This window comes from Hyperolius riggenbachi, chromosome 6 (genome assembly GCF_040937935.1).
Source record: "Hyperolius riggenbachi isolate aHypRig1 chromosome 6, aHypRig1.pri, whole genome shotgun sequence".
Taxonomy (NCBI): Eukaryota; Metazoa; Chordata; class Amphibia; order Anura; family Hyperoliidae; genus Hyperolius; species Hyperolius riggenbachi.
This window is the reverse complement of record NC_090651.1, coordinates 302,720,174-302,746,222: the sequence shown is the minus strand read 5'-3', so window position 1 is coordinate 302,746,222 and position 26,049 is coordinate 302,720,174. Positions and strand designations below refer to the sequence as shown.

The following is a 26,049-nucleotide window of genomic DNA, read 5'->3' as shown; positions in this document are numbered from 1 at the left end:
CCGCTGATTCGCTGCCTGGCTGTCAGTCAAAGGCACAGCCAGCCAGCTTATGCGGCGTAAGTTACGCCAGCTTAAGTACCGCCCCCGAGCCCGCGCTTCCCGACGTTGCTACGGCAACGCCAACGCTGCGTTGCCAACGCACGCATGACGTGCGTCACTCACGTCATTTGCAATGCGATTCTGCATCTGCGAAGGAAGCAAGGTAAGGTCAGGAGTCTGGAGATATGGTGAGTGAGTGACCCATAATTCTCTGGTTGTATTTCCGCTCTTTGTGTGCATTGGCTCCGCTCTATCTCCACTCCGTATAATCCAGGCGTGACTTTCAATCTCATTCAATCTCGCCTGAGCCCGCTGCTTACTATACTTTACACTTGAATTCATACTATTGTACAACGCAATTTATACTGTTATACTGTTATATTTGTTATATTTGCTCAAAATGTGTACATACATGTATGCGCAGATTTATATTTTAACTTTATGCCTATGTATGTCCACTTTATTGTTCTCAATAAAAAATTTTGGTGGGGAAAAAAAATTTTTTTTTTAAAACTTCCCGCAAGAAATCGACCACTTCACTGTGCAAAAACGCCATAAATGCATTGCATTATTTGCATAGTTTTCCAGTTTTGTAATAGTTTTCTGCTCTGTCTCTTATTATGTGCATTTACTGGTGAAAAGCGGTCTCTTATTATGTGCATTTACTGGTGAAAAGTGGTCTCTTATGTGCATGTACTGGTGAGGACAGTTAGTGACATGGCTATGTACTCTGTAATGTGCTGCAGAAGATGTCAGTGCGATATAAATACTGTAAAAAACATTTTTTAAAAAGCCCATTGCTTAGCCCCACTCTACATAAAAGTGCGCTTCTGACTCCGCCCCTAACTCCACCCCCTGTCCGGTTTTCTCCATCAGCCGACCTGGCAACCCTGCCCACGGGCAGGGCTGACGACCCGTCGTTTGAAGAAATCAGGAGTGTGTACGTAGCTTAAGAATTTGGCCTTAGCCAGTGATTCGTGCTGGTTAGTTGAGTTCTGGATAACCTCGACTCTACCGTATCCTAGATCAGGCGTAATAGGTTTCTATAACTATTTTCATTATTGATTTATACTTCATGCATCTTGGTACTGGATCGATTTGAAACAAACTATGGATTAAATGTATGCAAGTTTATGCATCCTCTAATTGGACCAGTCTAAATCATTGGCTACTAAATTTGATTAGTCCAATTGAAAGATGCTTTTATTTGCATACAATCATCATAAAATGTGCATCAACTTAAAAGTATTAGCATCATATGGACCATTTCTGAAAGGTAACTAATGTTTTATCTTAACCCCCTCTAGCTGTCATAGAGATGGCAGGACGAGTGTATTGTGGCAGGGGAGAAAATAGCGTCATATGTCTATGTATGAATGTATCATAGTCTAGGTCCAACTTAGGGGGAAATCAATTAACTTATCTGTTTGTTCTTGGGAGGAAACTGGAGTGCCTGGAGGAAACCCACACAGACACAGGAAGAACATTCAAACACCTTGCAGCTAGTGCCCTGGCTGGGATTGGAACTGGGGATGCAGCGCTGCATGGTGAGAGCACTAACCACTACACCACAGTGCTGCTCGCTATGTCAACGTGCGTGGCATAGTGTCATTTCATGTAAAGCAGTCTTACATTACACGGTGTAACATTCTGGATTCTTACCTTTAACATAAATGTATTGAGGGTCGCTTTCTTCTGAAACACTGGAGCCAAAACGGTATTTGCAGCTGTACTGGCCAGAGTTGCTTGTATTCAGGTTAGTCATAGTAAAGTTTGGGCTGTTGTGGTTTTCTGCATACTCTTTTCCATCTTTGATGAAAATGTAGGCATCTGCCTTTGTAGAACTGCAGCAATTCAGCCAAACATTTCCTCCTATCATATGCATATCATAAGGATCATCTGTGTACAACTGGAACTCTGGCTTCTCCAGTACACCTTGAGCTAAAATACAAGCAGAAAGCTCAGTTATTACCACAGTCATCTCCTCTAAAGTGCAAAAGTAGCATACTACCTGTGTGTATTGCACTGTAGTGTAACCACAGCGGGATTTACCATAAGACACTGTAGGCACGTGCCTACAGGCGCCTGATGGTGGTAAGAAGCCTCACTCCCCTCCCTACGTGCCTTCTTCACTAAGTCCTAATGAGAGTGTAAATGAGAGGTTACTCACCCTGCTCTCGACATTCCACTGACGAGATCTGCCTTCAGTCAGAGGCATCTCTATCTACTTAATACTGAAGTTCTTATAGCTACCTAATACTTGAGGGCACCTCTAGCTACTTAATACTGAGGTTCTTCTAGCTACCTAATACTTGATGGCACCTCTAGCTACTTAATACTGAGGGTAGTTCTAGCTACCTAATACTTCAGGGCACCTCTAGCTGCTTAAAGAGGAACTCCAGTGAAAATAATTTAATAAAAAAAAGTGCTTCATTTTTACAATAATTATGTATAAATGATTTAGTCAGTGTTTGCTCATTGTAAAATCTTTCCTCTCCCAGATTCACATTCTGACATGTATTACATGGTGACATTGTTACTGTGGGCAAGTTATGTAGCTGTTTCTAGCTGCTCTGGCTGTTACAGACAGCTTTAAACAGCCATTTCCTGTCTGTGAACATTGTTACATTGTTGCAGTTTGCCCAGAGTACCGCGGTATTCAGAGCCTCTTGTGGGAGGGGTTTCAGCACAAAATTAGTCACACAGCGCCCCCTGATGGTCTGTTTGTGAAAATCATTCTATTTCTCATGTAAAAGGGGGTATCAGCTACTAATTGGGATAAAGTTCAATTCTTGGTTGGAGTTTCTCTTTAAAGCAGATCCGAGATGAAAAACTAACTATAATAAGCAACTTGTTGATATATCTTATCTAAAGTTTAGATAGTTTACATAGCAAATCTAGCTGCAAACAGCTTCAACAGTATATCATTATTTCTTCCTGTGATACAATGACAGGAGCCATGTTCTGCTTGTAAACATACATACAAGCTGCTCTGCAACTCCACCCCTCAGCCTGCGAAAACTTCACTCCCCTCTCCTCCTCCCTCTTCCCCTCCCCTCTGCCTCTAAAATCTCTGGCTACTAACCTCCTCCTGCCAAGACTGAGCTCCCATAAACTCTTGCTACATGGGTCTGTGAGTGCCAATGCACTGGAGAAGCTGTGGGCAAGGCTTGTTTAGCTTATAGGGAATTAGGGTATTAAAACAAAAAAGAAAAAAAAAGTATTTGGCTTGAGGAATGCAGTGAGAAGTTTTTCACATTGCATAATTGTGTTCCTTTCCTATTGTTTATAGGGCATTCCTCAAGCCAAATACTTTTTTGTTTTTGTTTTAATACACGAATTCTCTATAAACTAAAAAAGCCACGCCCACAGGTTGTCAGAGAGCCAAGGCACTTTCAGACAGTAGCAAGGGCTCATGGGAGCTCAGCCTGGGCAGGAGGAGGGGAAGGTATTACTAGCCAGAGATTTCAGAGGCATAGAGGAGGAAGGAGGAGGAGGGGGAGGAGGATTTTTTGCTCAAGATGCAGATAAGCCTGCCTCTGTGTAATGTTTACAAACAACATGGCTGCTGTCATTGTATCACAGGAAGAAATAATCATATTCTATTAAAGCTGTTTGCAGATAGATTTGCTGTGTAAACTATCTAAACTTTAGATAATATATAGAGACAAGTTACTTGTTATACTTAGTTTTTCATCTCGGATCCGCTTTAATAAAAAGTGGATGTGGGTGTAGTTTTACTATTTGGCCACAAGATGGCCACAGTCATAAAGTCCTGGGAGTGATCGATCAGTGATGAGCAAATCTGATCCGGGAGACATCCGAATAGTTGTTATCCGGATATCTCCCAGTAAAGCTGTGCGGGGGGGTCAATCTTACCTAAATGACGTCTTCTTCGTCCGTACGCGTCGCCTCCCATGATGTGCTCCAAGCGCCGCATGCACCGGTCACGTGATTACAAACACTTCCTCCTTCACCCTGGAAGCGCATGCGGCGCTTGGAGCACATCGTGGGAGGTGACGCATACGGACAAAGAAGACATCATTCAGGTAAGCTTTACTGTGAGATATCCGGATAACAACTGTCTGGATGTCTCCCAGATCTGATTTGCTCATCCCTGTGACCGATCTCGCTCCCAGGAAGAAGAATGAAGACGGGGAACTTTTTGAACTCAGAAAAACCGCAGCGTTTGATGAGACGCTGTCGGCTTTTCTGCGGGGGGCTTTGATCAATGAAATGGATCTATAATCCCTTTCATTGATCGCTGGACTAACGGCTGGCGGCGGGAGCGCGCACGGGAGATCCCGCGGGAGCCCGTGCAGCCCACTGGAGTGTGCGCAGCCCAACTGGATGAGGAAGTTCGTCCAGTTGGGCTTAAGTGGTTAATATGTGTGATATCTGCATAATGATTTTGCACATTTTTGCAATTACGAGTCTGATCCAAATTATGATTTCATGGGTAATCTTGATTTCATGCAGTTTTTGCATAAATGCATTGAAGTATATGAGAGGGGTACGAAATTAAATTTTCACATACGAGAAAGCACATTTTTGCATGCATTAAAATCTACAAGCATGAGAAAGTTATAATTTTGTAATTCTGAATTTCACTGCAAAATTGCTATGCAAAATTCTAGCTCATCACTAGATCACAATACAACACGAAAACTACAACACCACCCAATATGCCACCGTGCATGCAACAAACCAGCCTTGCCACTGTCACATTACACTGATTCTTCACTCACTGCACTGGATACCTGTAAAATGGAGAATATTTTTCAAGATTGGACTGTTGATAGTCAAATTACTACACAATTTAGGTCCTGGTCCCTGGATAAATAAAGGACTTGCTGAAACTGCACCATACCTCTTCACAATCTCGTATCAGCAGGATCTATACATTTTGTCACTCCCAGAGTTTGCCTCAAAACCTTTGGAGCCAGAGCTTTCTGCCATGCTGCTCCTACCCTTTGGAATTCCCTTACCACGCTTAGTAAAGACAGTCCCATCCCTGGAAAAGCCAGCTGTTTAGCCCGGCATTTGTGAACTTGTAGAATTCTTCCTCTGTACCTAATTTTACCAATAAACCAAATATTGGCCGGAACCATGCGAGTCCTATGGGAGAAAATGCTTTACAAATATTGTTTGTTGTTTGTTGTTGTTGTCTTACCTCCTCCAACATTCCCCTTCAAGAGCAGAGTGCAACCTAGAATAGAATATGTTTTTGAGAAATAATTAGTAAATGTTGTGCATATCAGCTATATTTATACAAAAGTGATGTAACAGACACAGGGATAACACAATGAGAAAGTTTAGATATTTCCTTGTGTGTGTGTGTGGGAACAAAGTCCATTATAGTACTAGTACTATCAGCTGGGCATAACAATAGCCCTTGCAATAGTTATGCCACTTTTATCATAAGCATATATATATATATATATATATATATATATAAGTTTAGAGGGATTGCAGCCAGTACGCAGCACACAGTTGTGTAAGACAAAAGTCTGCTTATTTGCAGCAGTAACATAAACAGCTTTACCCCAGCATAAATTGGAAAATACATGGCAAGCTTACTTCAGCTTTGTAGTCCATAGCAGTAGCAGTCCAGCTCTTCAAATACAGTTCATTTCCTCAAGCCAAAGCCATACAAACAGCAGTCCAAGGAATGGTTTGGCTTCCAGCAATGTCTCCAAACAGCGATGGCGATATTTATCGTTTTATGACTTAAATTTCAAAACGCTATTTATCGTTTTACGGGTTAAATATGAGTTTGCTCCCAGTGTGTGTGTATATATATATATATATATATATATATATATATATATACATATATATATATATATATATATATATATATATATATATATATATATATATATATATACACACACACAAACACATACACACACACACATATACACACACATATATATATATATATTTATATATATATATATATATATACACATACACACGCACGCACATATATATACACACACACACACATATATATATATACACACACACACACATATATATATACACACACATACACACAGTCACACACACACATATATATGCACACACATATATATACAGTATATTCATACATAAGCATATATATATATATATATATATATATATGTATGTGTGTGTACATATGTGTATATATATATACACACACACATACACACACACACACACACACGTGTGTGTGTGTGTGTGTGTGTGTGTGTGTGTGTATATATGTATATATATATATATATATATAAAATTATTATTATTATTATACTTTTTAAAGCACTTTGCAGCGCCTTAATTTATGGCTTTAAAAGCACTTTAGGGAGCCACATTGACATAAAACGATAAATATCGATTTGACATAAAACAATATTTATTGTTTTATGTCAAAACAATATTTATCATTTTAAAAACACTTTAGCGACGCCATTATTTAACAGGCCCCATTTTTCACCCGTACCCGGACCCACATGCTCCTCCACATCAACTCCACCCAGACTGCATGTGAGCTGCTACTTGTACGCAAATTTTGGTAGAGCTTACTTCTGCTCCACAGAAAACCAGGAGTGTACCTAGGTGGAATGGGAAGGCCCACCCTTCCTTCCTTCCCATTCCAGGGGTCGGGCCCTGGGGGGGAAAAAAACCAACAACAAAGGCAGCAACTGGCTTGCTACCAAACACTACCCGGACTCCTTTCCAGGTACACATGTAGTTTTTAAAGGGACCACAGTCCAAATAATGGGGAAATATACCTCCCGTTGTGCACCCAGCCCCGATGACCCCTACAATATATATATATATATATATACATTTCAGAAGTTGGAAGCAGAAGTTGGAAGCAGAAGCTAAATTAAAAGTGAAATATAAAGTAAGACATAAACTTGTTGTTATGGTTGCATAATGTTGGAAATTGCTTTTTATAAAGTGATGTTTTGCACCAGTCTACTTTGCATATTGTTTTTCTTGCAACTTTTCTTCTTCTTTTTTCTCTTCTCTTTTCTTTTGCTTCTGTGACAGCAAACAAGTGTGAGACATTTATAGTGTGAGTGCAATGTTATATAATTAGAAGAGGGAAGGAAGCTACAGGCTTATGTTTTTCATATAAAACTTTGCATGCACATTTTTTTCATTCAAAAGAAAACCCATCAATTTTTCCAATATTTTTTTTGTGATTTTTTTTTACAGGAAACTTTCCGTGTTTTGCCTAGCAACACACCAACATATGACAATCTCCTCATTACTTTGTTAGTGGGTTAAAGAAAGCGATTATAGAAAGGACAATGGATGTATCCTGTGACTGAGATTCAAGGGATAAAACTCCAGGAACCGAAAAGGAAGAAAAAGAAGAAAGATAGAGAAACCAGAAGTGTCAATATAGTGAAGTATTCCAGTGAACTAGATAACTGGTACAAGAAATGCTACTTACAAGACTGGGTTTCTGAAAGGCAACTACAGTAACAGGCGTGTCGAAAATTCCGTCTCTGTGTGGATGTAGAGTAGAGTTGGGCCGAACGGTTCGCCTGCGAACGGTTCCATGCGAACTTCCGTGGTTCGCGTTCGCGTCCCGCAGGCGAACCTTTGCGGAAGTTCGGTTCGCCCCATAATGCACCATGAGGGTCAACTTTGACCCTCTACATCACAGTCAGCAGGCCCAGTGTAGCCAATTAGGCTACACTAGCCCCTGGAGCCCCACCCCCCCTTATATAAGGCAGGCAGCGGCGGCCATTACGGTCACTCGTGTGCTGCCTGCGTTAGTGAGAGTAGGGCGAGCTGCTGCAGACTGTCTCTCAGGGAAAGATTAGTTAGGCTTAACTTGTTCCTGTCTGGCTGCATACCTGTTCTGTGAACCCACCACTGCATACCTGTGCTGTGAACCCACCACTGCATACCTGTGCTGTGAACCCACCACTGCATACCTGTGCTGTGAACCCACCACTGCATACACAGCTGTTTGCGGTGCGTTACAGGGTGAGTTTGGTGTGTCAGTGTGAAGCAGTACCTTAATTACACTACCTGATTGATGTATACACATGCAAGATGTTTTAAAGCACTTTAGGCCTGTCATTTAGCATTCAATGTGATTTCTGCCCTTAAAACGCTGCTTTGCGTCAAATCCAGATTTTTCCCGGGGACTTTTGGCATGTATCCCACTCCGCCATGCCCCCCTCCAGGTGTTAGACCCCTTGAAACATCTTTTCTATCACTTTTGTGGCCAGCATAATTATTTTTTTTTTTCAAAGTTCGCATCCCCATTGAAGTCTATTGCGGTTCGCGAACTTTAACGCGAACCGAACCTTCCGGCGGAAGTTCGCGAACCAGGTTCGCGAACCTAAAATCGGAGGTTCGGCCCAACTCTAATGTACAGGAATCTCCTTCACCGAACAGTGGGAGGAGGCCCTTAGCTGAGCGGAGGGAGCAGGCCTTTAGCTAGGGGGAATAAACTAAAATAGGTGGAAGGAGGTGCCCCAAATAACTGTGAACAGCTGGGAAGCAGTGTGAAATAAGCAATCTTTCCTCAGTACAGGAGCTATTGTAAGAAATATGCAGTTTATTGGGTGATGCATTTGTCGACCTTACCCGATTCTACAGGTTAAAAAAATATGTTGTCTGTAACTCAAGCACCTCAGACTTGGAGTGCCTTGTGAGCTAAGTGCTCAGGTCACAGATAGTGATGACCGGGTTCGCGAACTTCCGCGGAAGGTTCGGTTCGCGAAAAAGTTCGCAAACCGCAATAGACTTCAATGGGGAGGCGAACTTTGAGAAATCGAAAAAATTATGCTGGCCACAAAAGTGATGGAAAAGATGTTTTAAGGGGTCTAACACCTGGAGGGGGGCATGGCGGAGTGGGATACATGCCCAAAGTCCCGGGGAAAAATCTGGATGTGACGCAAAGCAGCGTTTTAAGGGCAGAAATCCCATTGAATGCTAAATTGCAGGCCTAACATGCTTTAAAACATCTTGCATGTGTATACATCAATCAGGTGGTGTAATTAGAGTTCTGCTTCACACTGACACACCAAACTAACTGTGTAACACACCGCAAGTTACCAGCTGTTTGTGTAGTGACGGCCATGCTGGACTACTGCGCAACATGGCGAGATTGCTCTTCCTCACTCAGTGATGTCAGGTAATGTGTGACTGCCTTATCAGCTTTCCATGGCATTGTTAAAAAGCTTACGTTTTGTTTTTAAATTACATTTTCTACTTGCTGTGTACTTGTTCAGTACCGCTACAATGAGAATTCTATGGAGGCGGGCAAGTCTGCCATTGTGAACCCGGGTAATGGCCGGGGAATGAGGGTTTGAATCCGGTGTGGAGCCTGAGCAATGGCTACCACTACACATCCAAGGAGGGCAGCAGGCAGGCATGCACGCCCGCCCCGAGGTAGTGACCAAAAATAAAAATACAGGAGGAGGACTTTCGAGGCCCTGCTGTGTATTTGAATAAATGTACTTTAAATCCTTTAACGAGAACCAGTTATGGCGGGCAAAGATGACACAACATTCCTTTCACGAGAATCATATCGAGGCGGGCAAGTCTGCCATTTGTGACCCCGGGTAATGGCTGGGGAATGGGGGATGGAATCCGGTGTGGAGCCTGAGCAACGGCTACCACTACACAGGCAAGGAGGGCAGCAGGCAGAATGCACGCCCGCACCGAGGTAGTGACCAAAAATAACAATACAGGACTCAGGAGGACTTTTGAGGCCCTTATTGTAATGAATCAACTTTTAATCCTTTAACGGGATCCGTTATGGAGAGCAAGTCTGCCATTGTCACCACGGGTAATGGGCGGGGTTGGATTCTGACCCGAAGTGGGAGCCTGCTGAGACCCATGCTGTAGCTGCCCTGACCATGCTTTTCAGACCAGGCATCTGTGGTCAGATGGACCCTTGACCCAGCGGAAGACAAACCAAGTCAAAAGCATTTGCCAAGAATGTTTTATGGAGGGCAAGTATTTTGCCATTTTTTTCAATTGTTTGAAACTGTAGATGGTTGTATTTTTCAATAGTTTGAAACTGTAGATGGTTGTATTTTTCAATTGTTTGAAACTGTAGATGGTTGTATTTTTCAATTGTTTGAAACTGTAGATGGTTGTATTTTTCAATTGTTTGAAACTGTAGATGGTTGTATTGCGTTCCGGAGTTGGAGCATAAGAAACGGCTACCACCACACATCCAGGCAAGGAGGGCAGCAGGCAGGCATGCATGCACGCCTGCCCCGAGGTAGTGACCAAAAATAACAATACAGGACTCAGGAGGACTTTTGAGGCCCTAATTGTAATGAATCAACTTTAAATCCTTTAACGGGAATCCGTTATGGAGGGCAAGTGTACCATTGTCACCACGGGTAATGGGCGGGGAATGAAGGTTGGATTCCGACCCGAAGTGGGAGCCTGCTGAGACCCATGCTGTAGCTGCCCTGACCGTGCTTTGCAGACCAGGCATCTGTGGACCCTTGACCCAGCGGAAGACAAACCAAGTCGAAAGCATTTGCCAAGAATGTTTTACGGGTGGCAAGTTTTTTGCCATTTTTTTCAATTGTTTGAAACTGTAGATGGTTGTATTTTTCAATTGTTTGAAACTGTAGATGGTTGTATTTTTTAATTGTTTGAAACTGTAGATAGTTTTATTTTTTAATTGTTTGAAACTGTAGATGGTTGTATTTTTCAATTGTTTGAAACTGTAGATGGTTGCAGGGCCGGGCAGAGGCATAGGCTGGAGAGGCTCCAGCCCCAGGGCGCAGTGTAGGAGGGGGCGTAGAATTCATTCAGCTGTCATTCCTAATTGTGTTTGAAGCAGAAAGAAATAAGAAAAGGGGATACATGGCAGTGACTGCAAGCCAGATAACTAGAGATTAAGGTGTTGGGGAGGTTGGGGGCCCTGTGGCGCCTCTTAGTCTAATAGCAATCAGTGTGCGATGGCTGGGGTGGCAGGGATGGAGGGGCACACTTTGGTGTCTCAGCCTTGGGTGCTGGAGGAACTTGTCCCGGCTCTGCATGGTTGTATTGCGTTCCGGAGTTGGAGCCTAAGAAACGGCTACCACCACACATCCAGGCAAGGAGGGCAGCAGGCAGGCATGCACGCCCGCCCCGAGGTGGGGACCAATAATAACAATACAGGACTCAGGAGGACTTTTGAGGCCCTAATTGTAATGAATCAACTTTAAATCCTTTAACGGGAATCTGTTATGGAGGGCATGTCTGCCATCCATTCAAGTGCAAGTTCTGCACTGACTGCCAGGTGTAATACAATGTGCAGTCACAGATGCAGTGAAAGGTATGCAGTGACTGCAAACAGCCGTTTGTGTAGTGACGGCCGTGCTGGACTGGTGCGCACCATGACGAGAGTGCAGGTGTTGGTGGCTTTTCAGCCCATATGGTCGCCCGGCTGATGTAGCTGAATGACAGAACAGTGACTGTCCAGCTGATCAAATTTGGTCTGACCACAATGAAACAACGACCTTATTATCTTTGGTGTGCCACCCCCACCCGAGACACTCATATAGCCGGTGGTCATTGCTTTATTGTGATACGCAAGCCCCTTCACCGCGGCAAGGTAATGATCATGAAGGGGGATGGGCACATGTACATGCCTTTTGTTTTTTTGTTGCAGCCGCCTGCAGTTCAGCCAGAAAAATTAGGCAGGCATGTGAACGCCCCAGAAAAATTAGTATAGCGGCCGCTGCTAGCAGCAGTCCTTAAAAATTCTGGAATCCGACCTAGAGTCCTGAGTGGTGGTGGCGGAGAAGGCAGTCAAGCGGCCTGCAGGCAGAGATGCTGTGTGTGGAGACTGACTTAGTCTTCGGTCGTGCAATAGCCCTCAGGGATCCATGCCTCATTCATTTTGATAAAGGTCAGGTACTGAACACTGTCATGACTTAGGCGACTTCTCTTCTCAGTGACAATGCCTCCAGCTGCACTGAAGGTCCTTTCTGACAGGACGCTTGCGGCAGGGCAAGAGAGAAGTTGTATGGCAAATTGGGACAGCTCTGGCCACAGGTCAAGCATGCGCAACCAGTAGAGCAAGGGTTCATCCTCGCTACTCGCAGTCGCAGTGTGTACATCCACACTTAAGGCCAGGTAGTCGACTACCTGCCGGTCCAGGCGTTGGTGGAGGGTGGATCCCGAAGGGCTACTGTGAGGCATTGGACTAAAGAATGTCCGCATGTCCGACATCACCCCGAGATCGCTGGAGCATCCTGTCCTTGCCTGCGTGGACTGGGGAGGAGGATTACTGCCAGTGGTACCTTTATTGCGTTGTACTGTCACATCACCCTTAAATGCATTGTAAAGCATCATTGACAGCTTGTTCTGCAAGTGCTGCATCCTTTCCGCCTTCTGTTGAGTTGGTAACAGGTCTGCCACTTTGTGCCTGTACCGAGGGTCTAGTAGCGTGGCCACCCAGTACAGGTCATTCCCCTTGAGTATTTTGATACGGGGGTCCCTCAACAGGCTGGACAACATGAAAGAGGCCATCTGCACAAAGTCGGATCCATCTCCATCTCCTCTTGCTCTTCCACAGTGACGTCACGCAACTCCTCTTCCTCCCCCCAGCCACGAACAATACCACGGGAACGTGGAGCAGCAGAAGCCCCATGTGATGGCTGCTGCGATTGTTCTTCTGCCGCCGCCTCTTCCTCCTCCACAGAAACGCCTTCCACATAATCGTCATCCGAGTCTGACTCCTCTCCTTCGAACTCCTCTTCTCCCCTCTGTGGTGCCACAGGTGTCGAGGAAACATGTGGTTGCTCCCACGAATCCTCCTGCCGTAGCTGTTCCTGTTCCTGCTCCTCCACAGCTTTATCCACCACTCTACGCACGGCACGCTCCAGGAAGTAAGCGTAGGGGATCAAGTCGCTGATGGTGCCTTCAATGCGACTCACCAGGTTGGTCACCTCTTCAAACAGCCGCATGGTCCTGCATGCATTTCGCATCAGTGTCCAGCTGTTGGGCCACAACATCCCCATCTTCCCAGATTGTGTCCTTCTACTGTAGTTGTAGAGGTACTGGGTGACGGCTTTCTCCTGGTCTAGCAGGCGAGAGAGCAGGGTGGAATTCCAGCAAGTTGGGCTATCACATATCAAGCGTCTCACCGGCAAGTTGTTTTTCCGCTGAATGTCCGCAAAGCGTGCCATGGCCGTATAAGACCACCTGAAATGCCCACACAACTTCCTGGTCTGCTTCAGGACGTCCTCTAAGCCTGGGTACTTTGAGACAAATCTTTGCACGACCAGATTCAGCACATGTGCCATGCAGGGTACATGTGACAGCTTTCCCAAATTCAAAGCGGAAAGGAGATTGCTGCCATTGTCACACACCACGTTGCCGATCTCCAGCTGGTGCGGGGTCAGCCATTGCTCCACCTGTTTGTTAAGAGCAGCCAGGAGAACTGCTCCAGTGTGACTCTCCGCTTTGAGGCAAGACATGTCTAAAATTGCGTGACACCGTTGTACCTGGCATGCAGCGTAGGCTCTGTAGAGATGGGGCTGTGTAGCTGGAGAGCAAGAGGAGATAGCAGCACCGCTAGAGTTCAACTGACACTCAGCTGAGGATGAGGAGGTTGACAGCGAAGAGGATGTAGCTGGAGGAGAAGGAGAGGAGGTGGCAGGAGGCCTGCCTGCAAGCCGTGGAGGCAGTGGCGTAGCTAAGGAGCTGTGGGCCCCGATGCAAGTCTTACAATGGGGCCCCTCAAGCACTCTATACATAACAATTGATACGGCGCACCAAAACCTGCCAATGGTAACTACAGTGTCAGAGGTGCAAGAAGGGGATGGGGAACAGCTTGTTAATGATTACCACTATTCAAAGTATCTATAGAAGTGATTATTATGAGCACATGACCAATAGAGAGCTAATACTGTAGTTGAGGGAGGGCCCATTCGGGGCCCCTCTGGCCCAAGGGCCCCGATGCGGTCGCTACCGCTGCACCCCCTATTGCTACGCCCCTGCGTGGAGGTGTCACAAGTCGGTCCGCTGCGCAGCTACGTACTCCCTGCTTGCTGACATCGGTCACCAGGTTGACCCAATGGGCTGTGTACGTAATGTAGCGGCCCTGCCCGTGCTTGGCAGACCAGGCATCCGTGGTCAGGTGGACCCTTGACCCAACGCTCTTCGCAATAGATGACACCACTTGCCTCTGAACTGCACGGTACAATTTGGGTATGGCCTTTCGTGAAAAATAAGTGTGGCCTGGTATCTTCCACTGCGGTGTCCCAATAGCCACAAATTTACGGAAAGCCTCTGACTCCACCAGCTTGTATGGTAATAGCTGGCGTGCTAATAATTCCACCACGCCAACTGTCAGACGCCGGGCAAGAGGGTGACTGGCCGAAATTGGCTTCTTCCGCTCAAAGACTTCCTTCACGGACACCTGGCTACTGCTGTGGGCAGAGGAGCAGGAACCGCTCAAGGGCAGAGGCGGTGTGAAGGAGGGTGGCTGTGAAGGTTCAAGGGAGAAAGCGGATGAAGACGATGCACCTGAAGGAGGAAGAGGAGAAGGAAGGTGGCTTGTCTTTTGAGGGGTGCTGCTTTTCCTCAGGTGTTCTTCCCATAGCTGGTTGTGCCTTTTCTCCAGGTGCCTTCGTAAGGCACTTGTCCCTACTTGAGTGTTGGCCTTTCCACGGCTCAATTTTTGGAGGCAGAGAGAACAGATGGCTTTGCTCCTATCTGAGGCACACAAGTTAAAATATTTCCAAACCGCTGAGCCCCCCTGGGGTGATGGCACTACGGTGGTATCAACAGCTGACCTTGAAGGGCATGTTGGCTGGCTGGCTGGCCATAGCTGGCGATACATGGCGCCAGACACTGCCCCCAGCTGTTTCTGAGGACGAGCTCCCTCTGCTTCTATCATGGAGTCGTCTCCTCCTACTCCTCTCTGGCTCCCCCTCTGAACTGTCCCCCTGGTCATCTCCTCTATTGGGATCATACGTGGCATCCTTATAATCGTCATCATAATCCTCCTGCCCAGCTTCGCTTTCCTCAGACACCTCCACAACTGCAACAACTTTAGGTGGTTCATCATGCCCCTCCTCACACGTTACGTCCATACTATCACCACCTAACTCAGACGTATGAGGTGGTGTCCCTGCGCCTTCTTCTTGTTGTTGCAGTAGTGGCTGTGAATCAGTGATTTCACCACCACTAGAGTTGGGCCGAACGGTTCGCCGGCGAACCTGGTTCGCGCGAACCTAGGTGGTTCGCGTGCGGGTACCGCACGCGAACTTTATTGCGGAAAAGTTCGCCCCATTGCGGTTCGCCCCATAATGCACTGAGGGTCAACTTTGACCCTCTACATCACAGTCAGCAGGCCCAGTGTAGCCAATTAGGCTACACTAGCCCCTGGAGCCCCACCCCCCCTTATATAGGCAGGCAGCGGCGGCCGTGGCCACTCGTGTGCCTGCATTAGTTAGAGTAGGGCGAGCTACTGCAGTCTCTCATAGGGAAAGATTAGTTAGCCTTAGCTTGTCCCTGGCTGCATACCTGTTCATTGATCCTGCCACTGCATACCTGTTCATTGATCCTGCCACTGCATACCTGTTCATTGATCCTGCCACTGCATACCTGTTCATTGATCCTGCCACTGCATACCTGTTCAGTGATCCTGCCACTGCATACCTGTTCATTGATCCTGCCACTGCATACCTGTTCATTGATCCTGCCACTGCATACCTGTTCATTGATCCTGCCACTGCATACCTGTTCAGTGATCCTGCCACTGCATACCTGTTCATTGATCCTGCCACTGCATACCTGTTCTGTGAACCCACCACTGCATACCTGTTCTGTTCAGTGAACCCGCCACTGCATACCTGTTCTGTTCAGTGGAGTTTGGTGTGTCAGTGTGAAGCAGTACCTTAATTACACTCCCTGATTGATGTATACACATGCAAGATGTTTTAAAGCACTTTAGGCCTGTCATTTAGCATTCAATGTGATTTCTGCCCTTAAAACGCTGCTTTGCGTCAAATCCAGATTTTTCCCGGTGACTTTTGGCGTGTATCCCACTCCGCCATGCCCCCCTCCAGGTGTTAGACCCCTTGAAACATCTTTTCCATCACTTTTGTGGCCAGCATAATTTTTTTTTTTTTTTCAAAGTTCGCATCCCCATTGAAGTCTATTGCGGTTCGCGAACTTTAACGCGAACCGAACCTTCCGCGAAAGTTCGCGAACCCGGTTCGCGAACCTAAAATCGGAGGTTCGGCCCAACTCTAACCACCACCACCAAATAACTCCTGCGAAGTGTCAAATGCAGCGGATGTGGTGCTTGTTGTAGCGCTGGTGGCTGCGGGAGATGAGGTGTTTTGTGTTAAATACTCAAGCACGTCCTCACAATTTTGGGAAGTGATGGCACGTGCCTTCTTCTGAGCACTGTACTTTGGGCCAGGTCCGCACGAAATCACAGCAACACCACCTCGCACAGACCTGCCAGTGCCAGGTGGCCTTCCTCTGGGTCTGCCTCTACCTCTTCCTCTACCTGGTTTGTCCATTTTGTCCATCTCGGGGGGAAGCTAGGTATAATATTGCCCCTGTTTATAGCATAATGTTGCCTCTGTTTAACTCTCTAGTAAGGCCACATCTGGAATATGGAATTCAATTCTGGGCACCACATTACAAAAAAGATATTGCAGTTTTAGAGCAGGTGCAGAGACGAGCAACAAAATTGATACGTGGGATGGAAGGTCTTACTTACCAAGAAAGGTTAGATAAACTGGGTTTATTTAGTCTAGAGAAAAGACGCCTTAGAGGGGATCTAATTAACATGTATAAATACATCAGAGGGCAATATAATAGCTTGGCGGATGAGCTTTTTGTCCTGGATCAAGAGGGATATGTGAGGGAGCAGGCTGGTGTTGTACTTTATACTGGTTGAACTCGATGGACGTATGTCTTTTTTCAACCAAAATAACTATGTAACTATGTAACTATGTGAGTTCACTCAACACAAAAGGTAGTTATATATGCAGTGAGGTGAGTTCACTGAACACAAAAGGTAGTTATATATGCAGTGAGGTGAGTTCACTGAACACAAAAGGTAGTTATATGCAGAGAGGTGAGTTCACTCAGCACAAAAAAGGTAGTTATATGCAGAGAGGTGAGTTCACTGAACACAACAGGTAGTTAGATGCAGTCAGCTGAGTTCACTCAACACAAAGGTAGTTATATGCAGTGAGGTGAGTTCACTCAACCCAAAGGTAGTTATATATGCAGTGAGGTGAGTTCACTCAACCCAAAGGTAGTTATATATGCAGTGAGGTGAGTTTACTCAACACAAAAAAGGTAGTTATATGCAGAGAGGTGAGTTCACTGAACACAAAAGGTAGCTATATGCAGTGAGGTGAGTTCACTCAACCCAAAGGTAGTTATATATGCAGTGAGGTGAGTTCACTGAACACAACAGGTAGTTAGATGCAGTCAGCTGAGTTCACTCAACACAAAGGTAGTTATATGCAGTGAGGTGAGTTCACTCAACAGAAAAGGTAGATATGCAGTGAGGTGAGTTTGCTCAACTTAAAAGGTAGTTATATGCAGTGAGGCAAGTTCACTCAACACAAAAGGTAGTTATGTACAGCGAGGTGGGTTCACTCAACACAAACGTAGGTGTATGTAGTGATGAGGTGGGTTAACTAAACACAACTGGTACTAGTAGTAGGTAAATGCAGTACTGGGTGGGTAGTACAATGTGCAGCTCCCTGTCACACACACAGGTAGTCACTGAATGTGCTGCTGATGCTGGTGGGCTGCTGGCAGTGGGACACACACATTATGAATTAGCAATGCTGTCTAAGCAACACAAGTGTCTCACACACACAGGTAGTCACTGAATGTGCTACTGCTGCTTGCAGTGGGACACACAGTATGAATTAGAAATGTTGTCTAAACAACACAAGTGTCAGTTTCAAACACAGAAAAAAAAATTGATCACACGAGCAGGATGAGCTCTGAAAAGAGCTGTTCTGGGGCGCTATTATAGCAATAAGATTCAGCTAGGAGCAAGCTAAGAAGACAAGAGCCTGACTAATCTGTCCCCAGGAGAACAAGTCTGCAGCAGCTGTCCCTAGTCTGTCTCTAGCAGGCACACGAGTGAGGCTAATGGCCGCCGGAGCCTGCCTTATATAAGGGGGGGGGAGGGGCTCCAGGGCTTAGTATAGCCTAATTGGCTACAATGCGCCTGCTGACTGTGATGCAGAGGGTCAAAGTTGACCCTCATAGAGCATTATGGGGCGAATCGAACTTCTGGGAAAGTTCGCCTTCACCCGATGTTCGCCTGGAACCGTTCGCCGGCGAACCGTTCGGCCCACCTCTAGACACAGACAGTGTTTTGTTTTTTACCTGAAGAAGTCGGCGAGGCCCGCAAAATGTGTTATCCACACTAGCTCCTTCTACAAATACGTGTATGCATGTTTATGCTTTATTTAGGGTCCATTTGTCATCACTCATTCCCTCCCTTTTTTTTCTTTGATTATTACGTATATAACTGAGAATTTTTAAATCAGGATGATACCATTTGTTGGCTAACTAAAAATGAATAAGAATAAGCAAGCATTTGGCCTTGCAGCCTTCGTCGGGCTGCAAGCCAATAAATGGTATCATCCTGATTTAAAGGGACTCCGAGCAGTGCAGTAACTATGGAAAGATGCATACCATTTTGAAGCTCTCTTTCGCTATTTTTGCTATCGAAATCGCGGCCGCCGTTGGAAAGAGGAGGATGTATGCATCTTTCCATAGTTACTTGTATTACACAGGACGACACATTACCCAGTGTCGGCAGCTCCATTCAGCACAATGCAATGAAATACAAGGAACCCAGGGGGATATAATTACAAACATCATGCTGGTAGGTGTGAGGATATAATTAATTGATTGTGGGTATGCTTAAAGGCATACCCACAGGCACTGCTCGGAGTCCCTTTAAAGAGAACCCGAGGTGTGTTTAAAGAATGTTATCTGCATACAGAGGCTGGATCTGCCTATACAGCCCAGCCTCTGTTGCTATCCCAAACCCCACTAAGCTCCCCCTGCACTCTGCAATCCCTCATAAAACACAGCCATGCTGTGAGGCTGTGTTTACATCTGTAGTGTCAGTCTCAGCTGCTCCCCCGCCTCCTGCATAGCTCCGGTCCCTGCCCTCGTCCCTTCCCTCCAATCAGCAGGGAGGGAAGGGATGCAGGCAGGGACTGGAGTTCTGCAGGAGGCGGGGAGAGCAGCAGACTGACACTATAGAAATAAACACAGCCAGCTCTGACAAGCTGTTTGTCAGCAGCATGGCTGTGATTTATGAGGGATTGCAGAGTGCAGGGGGACCTTAGGGGGGTTTGGGATAGCAACAGAGGCTGGGCTGTATAGGCAGATCCAGCCTCTGTATGCAGATAATATTCTTCAAACCCACCTCGGGTTCTCTTTAAAGAGGAACTCCAGTGAAAATAATGTAGTAAAAAAAGTGCTTCATTTTTACAATAATTATGTATAAATGATTTAGTCAGTGTTTGCTCATTGTAAAATCTTTCCTCTCCCCGATTGACATTCTGACATTTATTACTTGGTGACATTTTTACTGTGGGCAGGTTATGTAGCTGCTCCTAGCTGTTTTGGCTGTTAGAGACAGCTGTAAACAGCTATTTCCTGTCTGTGAACCTTGTTACATTGTGGCAGTTTGCCCAGAGTACCGCGGTCCCAGAGCTTCTTGTGGGAGGGGTTTCAGCACAAAATCAGTCATACAGCGCCCCCTGATGGTCTGTTTGTGAAAAGCATCATATTTCTCATGTAAAAGGGGGTATCAGCTACTGATTGGGATAAAGTTCAATTCTAGGTTGGAGTTTCTCTTTAACCACTTGAGGACCCACCCTTTACCCCCCCCCCCCCCCTTAAGGACCAGCGCTGATTTTTGTGATCTGTGCTGGGTGGGCTCTGCAGCCCCCAGCACAGATCAGCTGGCATGCAGAGCGATCAGATTGCCCCCCTTTTTTCCCCCCTATGAGGATGATGTGCAGGGGGGGGTCTGATCGCTCCTGCTGGTGGCATGTTGCGGGGGGGGGGCACCTCAAAGCCCCCCTCTGCGGCGACATTCCCCCCCCCCCCCCTCCCTCTCCTACCTGTCCCCCCGGTGATCGGGGCTGCACAGGACGCTATCCGTCCTGTGCAGCCTGTGACAGGATGTCCGCTGTCACATGGCTGCGATCCCCGGCCGCTGATTGGCCGGGGATCGCCGATCTGCCTTACGACGCTGCTGCGCAGCAGCGCCGTACAATGTAAACAAAGGAGACTAATGTCTCCTGCGTTTACATTTAGTAATTTAGCTATTCACGGAGACCCGCTCTGTGATCTAACAGGAAACGGCCGCTCGCGCGAGCGGCCTTTCCTGTTTAATTAGGGAGGCACATGGCGACGCAAAGCTGCGTCGCTGGTCCTCCAGCTACCACTTTGTCGCCGCACGGTATGAGTGTGCGGTCGGCAAGTGGTTAAAACTTCTTGCTTTTACTGATGGCTAACACGGTAAAATACCGTACTGCTATATAACTGAGTAACACTATACCATTTATACCCTGAATATTTGCTGCAGACTTTTAATTGCTTTTAATCAGGGATACGTAAGGGCTCGTTTCCACTAGAGCGAATCTGCATGCGTTTCCTGCATGCAGATTCGCATAAATAATACAAGTGGATGGGACTGTTACCACTTGTCAGGATTTCTTTGCGTCTTTCTGTGCAGAAAAAATCTGCATGGCAGAACCATCAGAATTTGTATACCGCGAAGCGGTGTGCGAATCGCATACAATGTAATTAAATAGGAAAAACGCATGCGGTTTTGCCATGCGTTTTTCTATGCGTTTTCGCATGCATTTTTGTGTAAAAACAATATAAAAAGCACACCAGCATTGACATGATTAGAAACGCTTGGCAAAAAAACGCATAATCGCATGGAAAAACGCATCCGCATGCGAAATCACACATGCATTTTTTGCACTGGAGTCACACCGCCCCAATGGAAACGTACCCTAAATGTTGTTATATTGGACAGCAATTTGTATTCAATTATCCACTAGATGGATGTCTCTCGATATTTATGCAATAAATGTACCATTTTTTAAAGAGGAACTTTAGCGAAAAGGGGAAAAAAATAAATCAATACATTGCAAAGTGAGAAGTTAAAAAAATAGAACCTAGATCAAGAAATTATTTATATTCGCAAATCGCCATGTAAAGTGTTCATGTTTGTTCCACAATGAGCCTGCTTGTCAGACATGAAAAAAGACAGCACCAACTGCCATTATTTATAACTATACCCACTAACATTGCTATAGGCCAAAAGGTTGTTTTTTAATAGATACACATACACAGAGGGAGATACTGGTTGCTTGGCAGTTGTAAAGGCATCAAGGTTCACAGACAGCAAACTGTCAGAGCCTAGGTCCTGACATCACACTGTGGGAGGGGTTTCACCACAATATCAGCCATACAGACCTCCCTGATGATCTATTCAAGAAAAGGTAAAGATTTCTCATGGGAAAGGGGGTATCAGCTACTGATTGGGATGAAGTTCAATCCTCGGCTACAGTTCCTCTTTAAGCTACCCACAGAAAGATAGATTGTGGAAATCTACCAATGAACAATCCTTCCCTGATCTATCTTTCAAGATTTTAAGCGAAGTGATGTAAACGATGAACATTAACAGTCGGATCGTTAAATGAGAGGGGAAGTTTCATAGAAGTTTGCGGAAACATTGTTCGTTTCTGATTTAATCCGTCATGAAGGTCTTTTAAAATGAACAAAGGCGTCATAAATCTTCTGTCTTTAACTATCATTTGCTATTTTTCTGTGTAACGATACTCAGTGATATGCAATGTAATACTAATAGGAACAGGTCATGTGAGGGTTTTGAATAATTAAAGAAATGACCAAACAATACTTTTTATACAAGTTTGCCATGCAATCAGCGTTGGTGCTAGGATGTGCAACTGGTCGTTGTCTGGAACAATTTAGGATATTACTACTATTTATTTTTTAAACCTAGAAGTTTTAAATCAGGATGATACCATTTATTGGCTAACTAAAAATGAATAAAAATAAGCAAGCGTTCGGCCTTGCAGCCTTCGCCGAGCTTATATCCTGTTAGTTTGCAGGCTGGTGGTACAGACAGCTATATACATGCAACATCAAAAGGGAAAACAGATATTTTTTTCAAGTATAAATACATGTCATTAAGATGCCTTAATTCAAACAGAACATCTAAATGGGGATAGAGGTTGTTAGCTGAGATAAGGATCCTTGTTTACTCCATGCTCACAGACCTGGGATTAGGATTGACCCAGAGGTATCGTAAATTCTTAGTTCACAAGTTCAGCTGTATAGGCTGAGAAAGTTCAAATATCATCAGCCTCCTACCAATATAAAAAGTTTTTGTCCTTATTCAAACCCTTCTCCACAGCTTTGAACCAATTTATAAAATTTGTTTCTGCTATTAATCGATCATTTGACGTTTTGAAGCCACCCTTCAGGGCAGTGACACGAAGATCATACATGCTGTGTCCGTTGGACCGAAAGTATGTAGCAACTGGGAGTTCAGATTTGGTATCGTTAATAGTGTGCCTGTGTCCATTCATACGTTTGCACAGAGTTTGTCCAGTTTCTCCCACCTACATAACATTGGGGCATTTAGTACACATGATCAGATATACCAGATTGGTGGAACCACAGGAAAATGTGCCTTGTACTCTGTACTCCTGTTGTGAACCTGGTATCGTTAACCTGTCAGTGGAGTAAATGTGTCTGCAGGTCCCACATATTTTTTGTCTGAAGGGTGATGTTCCCTTTTGTTGAGGCCTATTCAAAGAACTCCTGACAATCATCTGTTTTAGATTGTTTGTGGACAGTCATGGCTAAGACAAAGGAACTCAGTGAGGACCTGCGGCTGCGCATTGTGGGTGCTCACAAGTCAGGAAAGGGCTACAAGGCAGTGATGAGCGAAAATGCAAATATTCTTTTCGCCGAATTTTCGCAAAAATAATTACAATTTTCGTTTCGAAAGGCAAAAATTTGCCGAATAATTTTGCATTAATTTTCGCCTAAAGTCCTTTTTTTTTTTCGCGTTTAATATCTCAGCCCCCTTACAAACAAGAATCACCAAATTTGCAGGGTATATTAAAGAGACACTAAAGCGAAAAAAAAAATTATGATATTATGATTTGTATGTGTAGTACAGCTAAGAAATAAAACATTACGATCAGATACATCAGTCTAATTGTTTCCAGTACAGGAAGAGTTAAGAAACTCCAGTTGTTATCTCTATACAAAAAAGCCATTAATCTCTACGACTTTCAAAGTCGTGGAGAGGGCTGTTATCTGACTTTTATTATCTTAACTGTTCCTTAACTATTTACTTTTTCTCTGCCAGAGGAGAGGTCATTAGTTCACAGACTGCTCTGAAAGAATCATTTTGAATGCTGAGTGTTGTGTAATCTGCACATATTATAGAATGATGCAATGTTAGAAAAAACACTATATACCTGAAAATAAAAGTATGAGAATATTTTCTTTGCTGCTAATCTTCTAGTAATTATTCATAGTACACAACCAATTTATTATATCATATATTTTTTTTTGCTTCAGTGTCTCTTTAAGGAGATTTGTGGGTATAAGAGGAAATTTTTTTTTTGCAAAAAGACCTTATAGTTTTTGAGAAAATAGATTTTAAAGTTTCAAGGGAAAAAAGTATACATTTAAATGCAGTAAATGACAATTACTGTAGCAAACCTAGCGGTAGTGTAAATTTAGTAATATCAAATGAAAGGGCCAAGTGCAAAGGGCCAAGTGCAAAGGGCCAAGTGTCAAATGCAAAGTGCAAAGTGCCAAGTGCCAAGTGCAAAGTGTTAAATGCAAAGTGCCAAGTGCAAAGTGTCAAATGCAAAGTGCCAAGTGCAAAGTGTCAAATGCAAAGTGCCAAGTGCAAAGTGTTAAATGCAAAGTGCCAAGTGCCAAGTGCAAAGTGCCAAGTGCAAAGTGTCAACTGCAAAGTGTTAAATGCAAAGTGCCAAGTGCAATGTGTCAAATGCAAAGTGCCAAGTGCAAAGTGTCAAATGCGAAGTGCCAAGTGCAAAGTGTTAAATGCAAAGTGCCAAGTGCAAAGTGTCAATTGCAAAGTGTCAAGTGCAAAGTGTTAAATGCAAAGTGCACTTTGCACTTTGCATGGCCCTTTGCACTTTGCATGGCCCTTTGCACTTAGCCCTTTGCACTTGGCCCTTTGCACTTGGCCCTTTGCACTGTGCGCTTGCACTTGGCCCTTTGCGCTTGCACTTGGCCCTTTGCGCTTGCACTTGGCCCTTTGCACTTGGCCCTTTGCACTTGGCCCTTGACGCTTGCACTTGGCACTTTGCGCTTGCACTTGGCCCTTTGTGCTTGCGCTTGGCACTTGGCTCTTTGCGCTTGCACTTGGCCTTTGCGCTTGCACTTGGCACTTGGTCCTTTGCACTTGCACTTGGCATTTTGCACTCGGCACTTTGCACTTGGCCCTTGGCCCTTTGCGCTGGCACTTGGCCCTTTGTGCTGGCACTTGGCCCTTTGCACTGGCACTTGGCCCTTTGCGCTGGCACTTGGCCCTTTGCGCTGGCACTTGGCCCTTTGCGCTGGCACTTGGCCCTTTGCGCTGGCACTTGACCCTTTGTGCTGGCACTTGGCCCATGGCACTTGCACTTGCCAGTTTGCACTTGGCCCTTTCTTTTGATATTACTAAATTTACACTACCGCTAGGTTTGCTACAGTAACTGTCATTTACTACATTTAAATGTAAACTTTTTTCCTTTGAAAATTTAAAATCGATTTTCTCAAAAACTATAAGGTCTTTTTGCAAAAAATTTTTCCTCTTGTACCCACGTATCTCCTTAATATACCCTGAAAATGTGGTGATTCTAGCTTGAAAGGGGGCTTAGATATTTAACGCGAAAAACGGACTTTAGGTGATTTTTCACCTTTTGAAACGAAAATAGTAATTATTTTTGCGAAAATTCGGCGAAATCGAAAATGGGATTTTCGATGCGAAAATGACTTTGGCGAAAATTCGCAAGCAACACTGCTACAAGGCCATTTCTAAATGTTTTCAAGTTCCAGTGGCTACAGTGCAAAGTAATATTAAAAAATACAAGATATTTCGCACTGTGGAAAATCTCAGAGGACGTGGTCGGAAGCCAAAAGTGACACCTGTGCTGGTCAGGAGGATAGTGAGAGAGGTGAAAAAGAATCCAAGGATCACCACCAAGGCCATCCTGGTGAATCTGGGCTCTGATGGTGGCAATGTCTCAAGGCAGACAATCCAACAGATACTGCAAACTGCTGGGTTTCACAGATGCAGATCAAGCACACAAAAGCTTGCTTGGCCTTTGCAAATGCTCATGTGGACAAAGAAGAAGACTTCTGGTCTTCTGTGTTATGGTCAGATGAAACAAAAATTTAATTGTTTGGCCACAATGATATTTCCTTCATTTGGCTTAAAAAAAGGAGAAGCCTTCCATCCAAAGAACACTATCCCCACTGTCAAACATGGTGGTGGGAACCTAATGCTTTGGGGGTGTTTTTCCGCCAATGGACCAGGGAACCTAATCACAGTAAAGGGCACCATGTTAAAAAAAGCAATACATGAGCATTCTCAACGACAACATCAGGCAGTCTGCAGAGAAACTTAGTCTTGGGCACCAGTGGACATTTCAGCATGACAATGACCCAAAACAAACAGCAAAAGTGGTTAAGCAATGGTTAGGAGACAACAAAATTAACGTTTTAAATTGACCCCTCCAGAGTCCTGACTTGAATTCCATTGATAATCTGTGGAGGGAGCTAAAGATCAGGGTGATGGCAAGAAGACCCTCCAACCTGAAAGATTTGGAGCTCATTGCTAAAGATAAATGGGCAAAAATACCTGTGGAGACATGCAAAAAAGTGATCTGCCATTATAGGAAGTGTTTGATTGCTGTAATAGACAATAAAGGCTTTTCTATT

At 44.9% G+C, this 26,049-nt stretch overlaps 1 protein-coding gene across 1 annotated transcript in view; it reads right to left on the bottom strand.

Annotated features, from left to right (window-relative positions):
* Window positions 1-26,049, bottom strand: part of LOC137522819 (immunoglobulin superfamily member 1-like) — a 73,229-nt gene that overhangs the window by 31,060 nt on the left and 16,120 nt on the right. The window contains exons 2-3 of the mRNA XM_068242925.1: window positions 5,213-5,248; window positions 1,702-1,980 (exon numbers count right to left, since the gene is read on the bottom strand). Of these exons, the coding sequence (XP_068099026.1) occupies window positions 1,702-1,980; window positions 5,213-5,248 (315 nt within the window). The remainder of the gene's footprint in view (window positions 1-1,701; window positions 1,981-5,212; window positions 5,249-26,049) is intronic.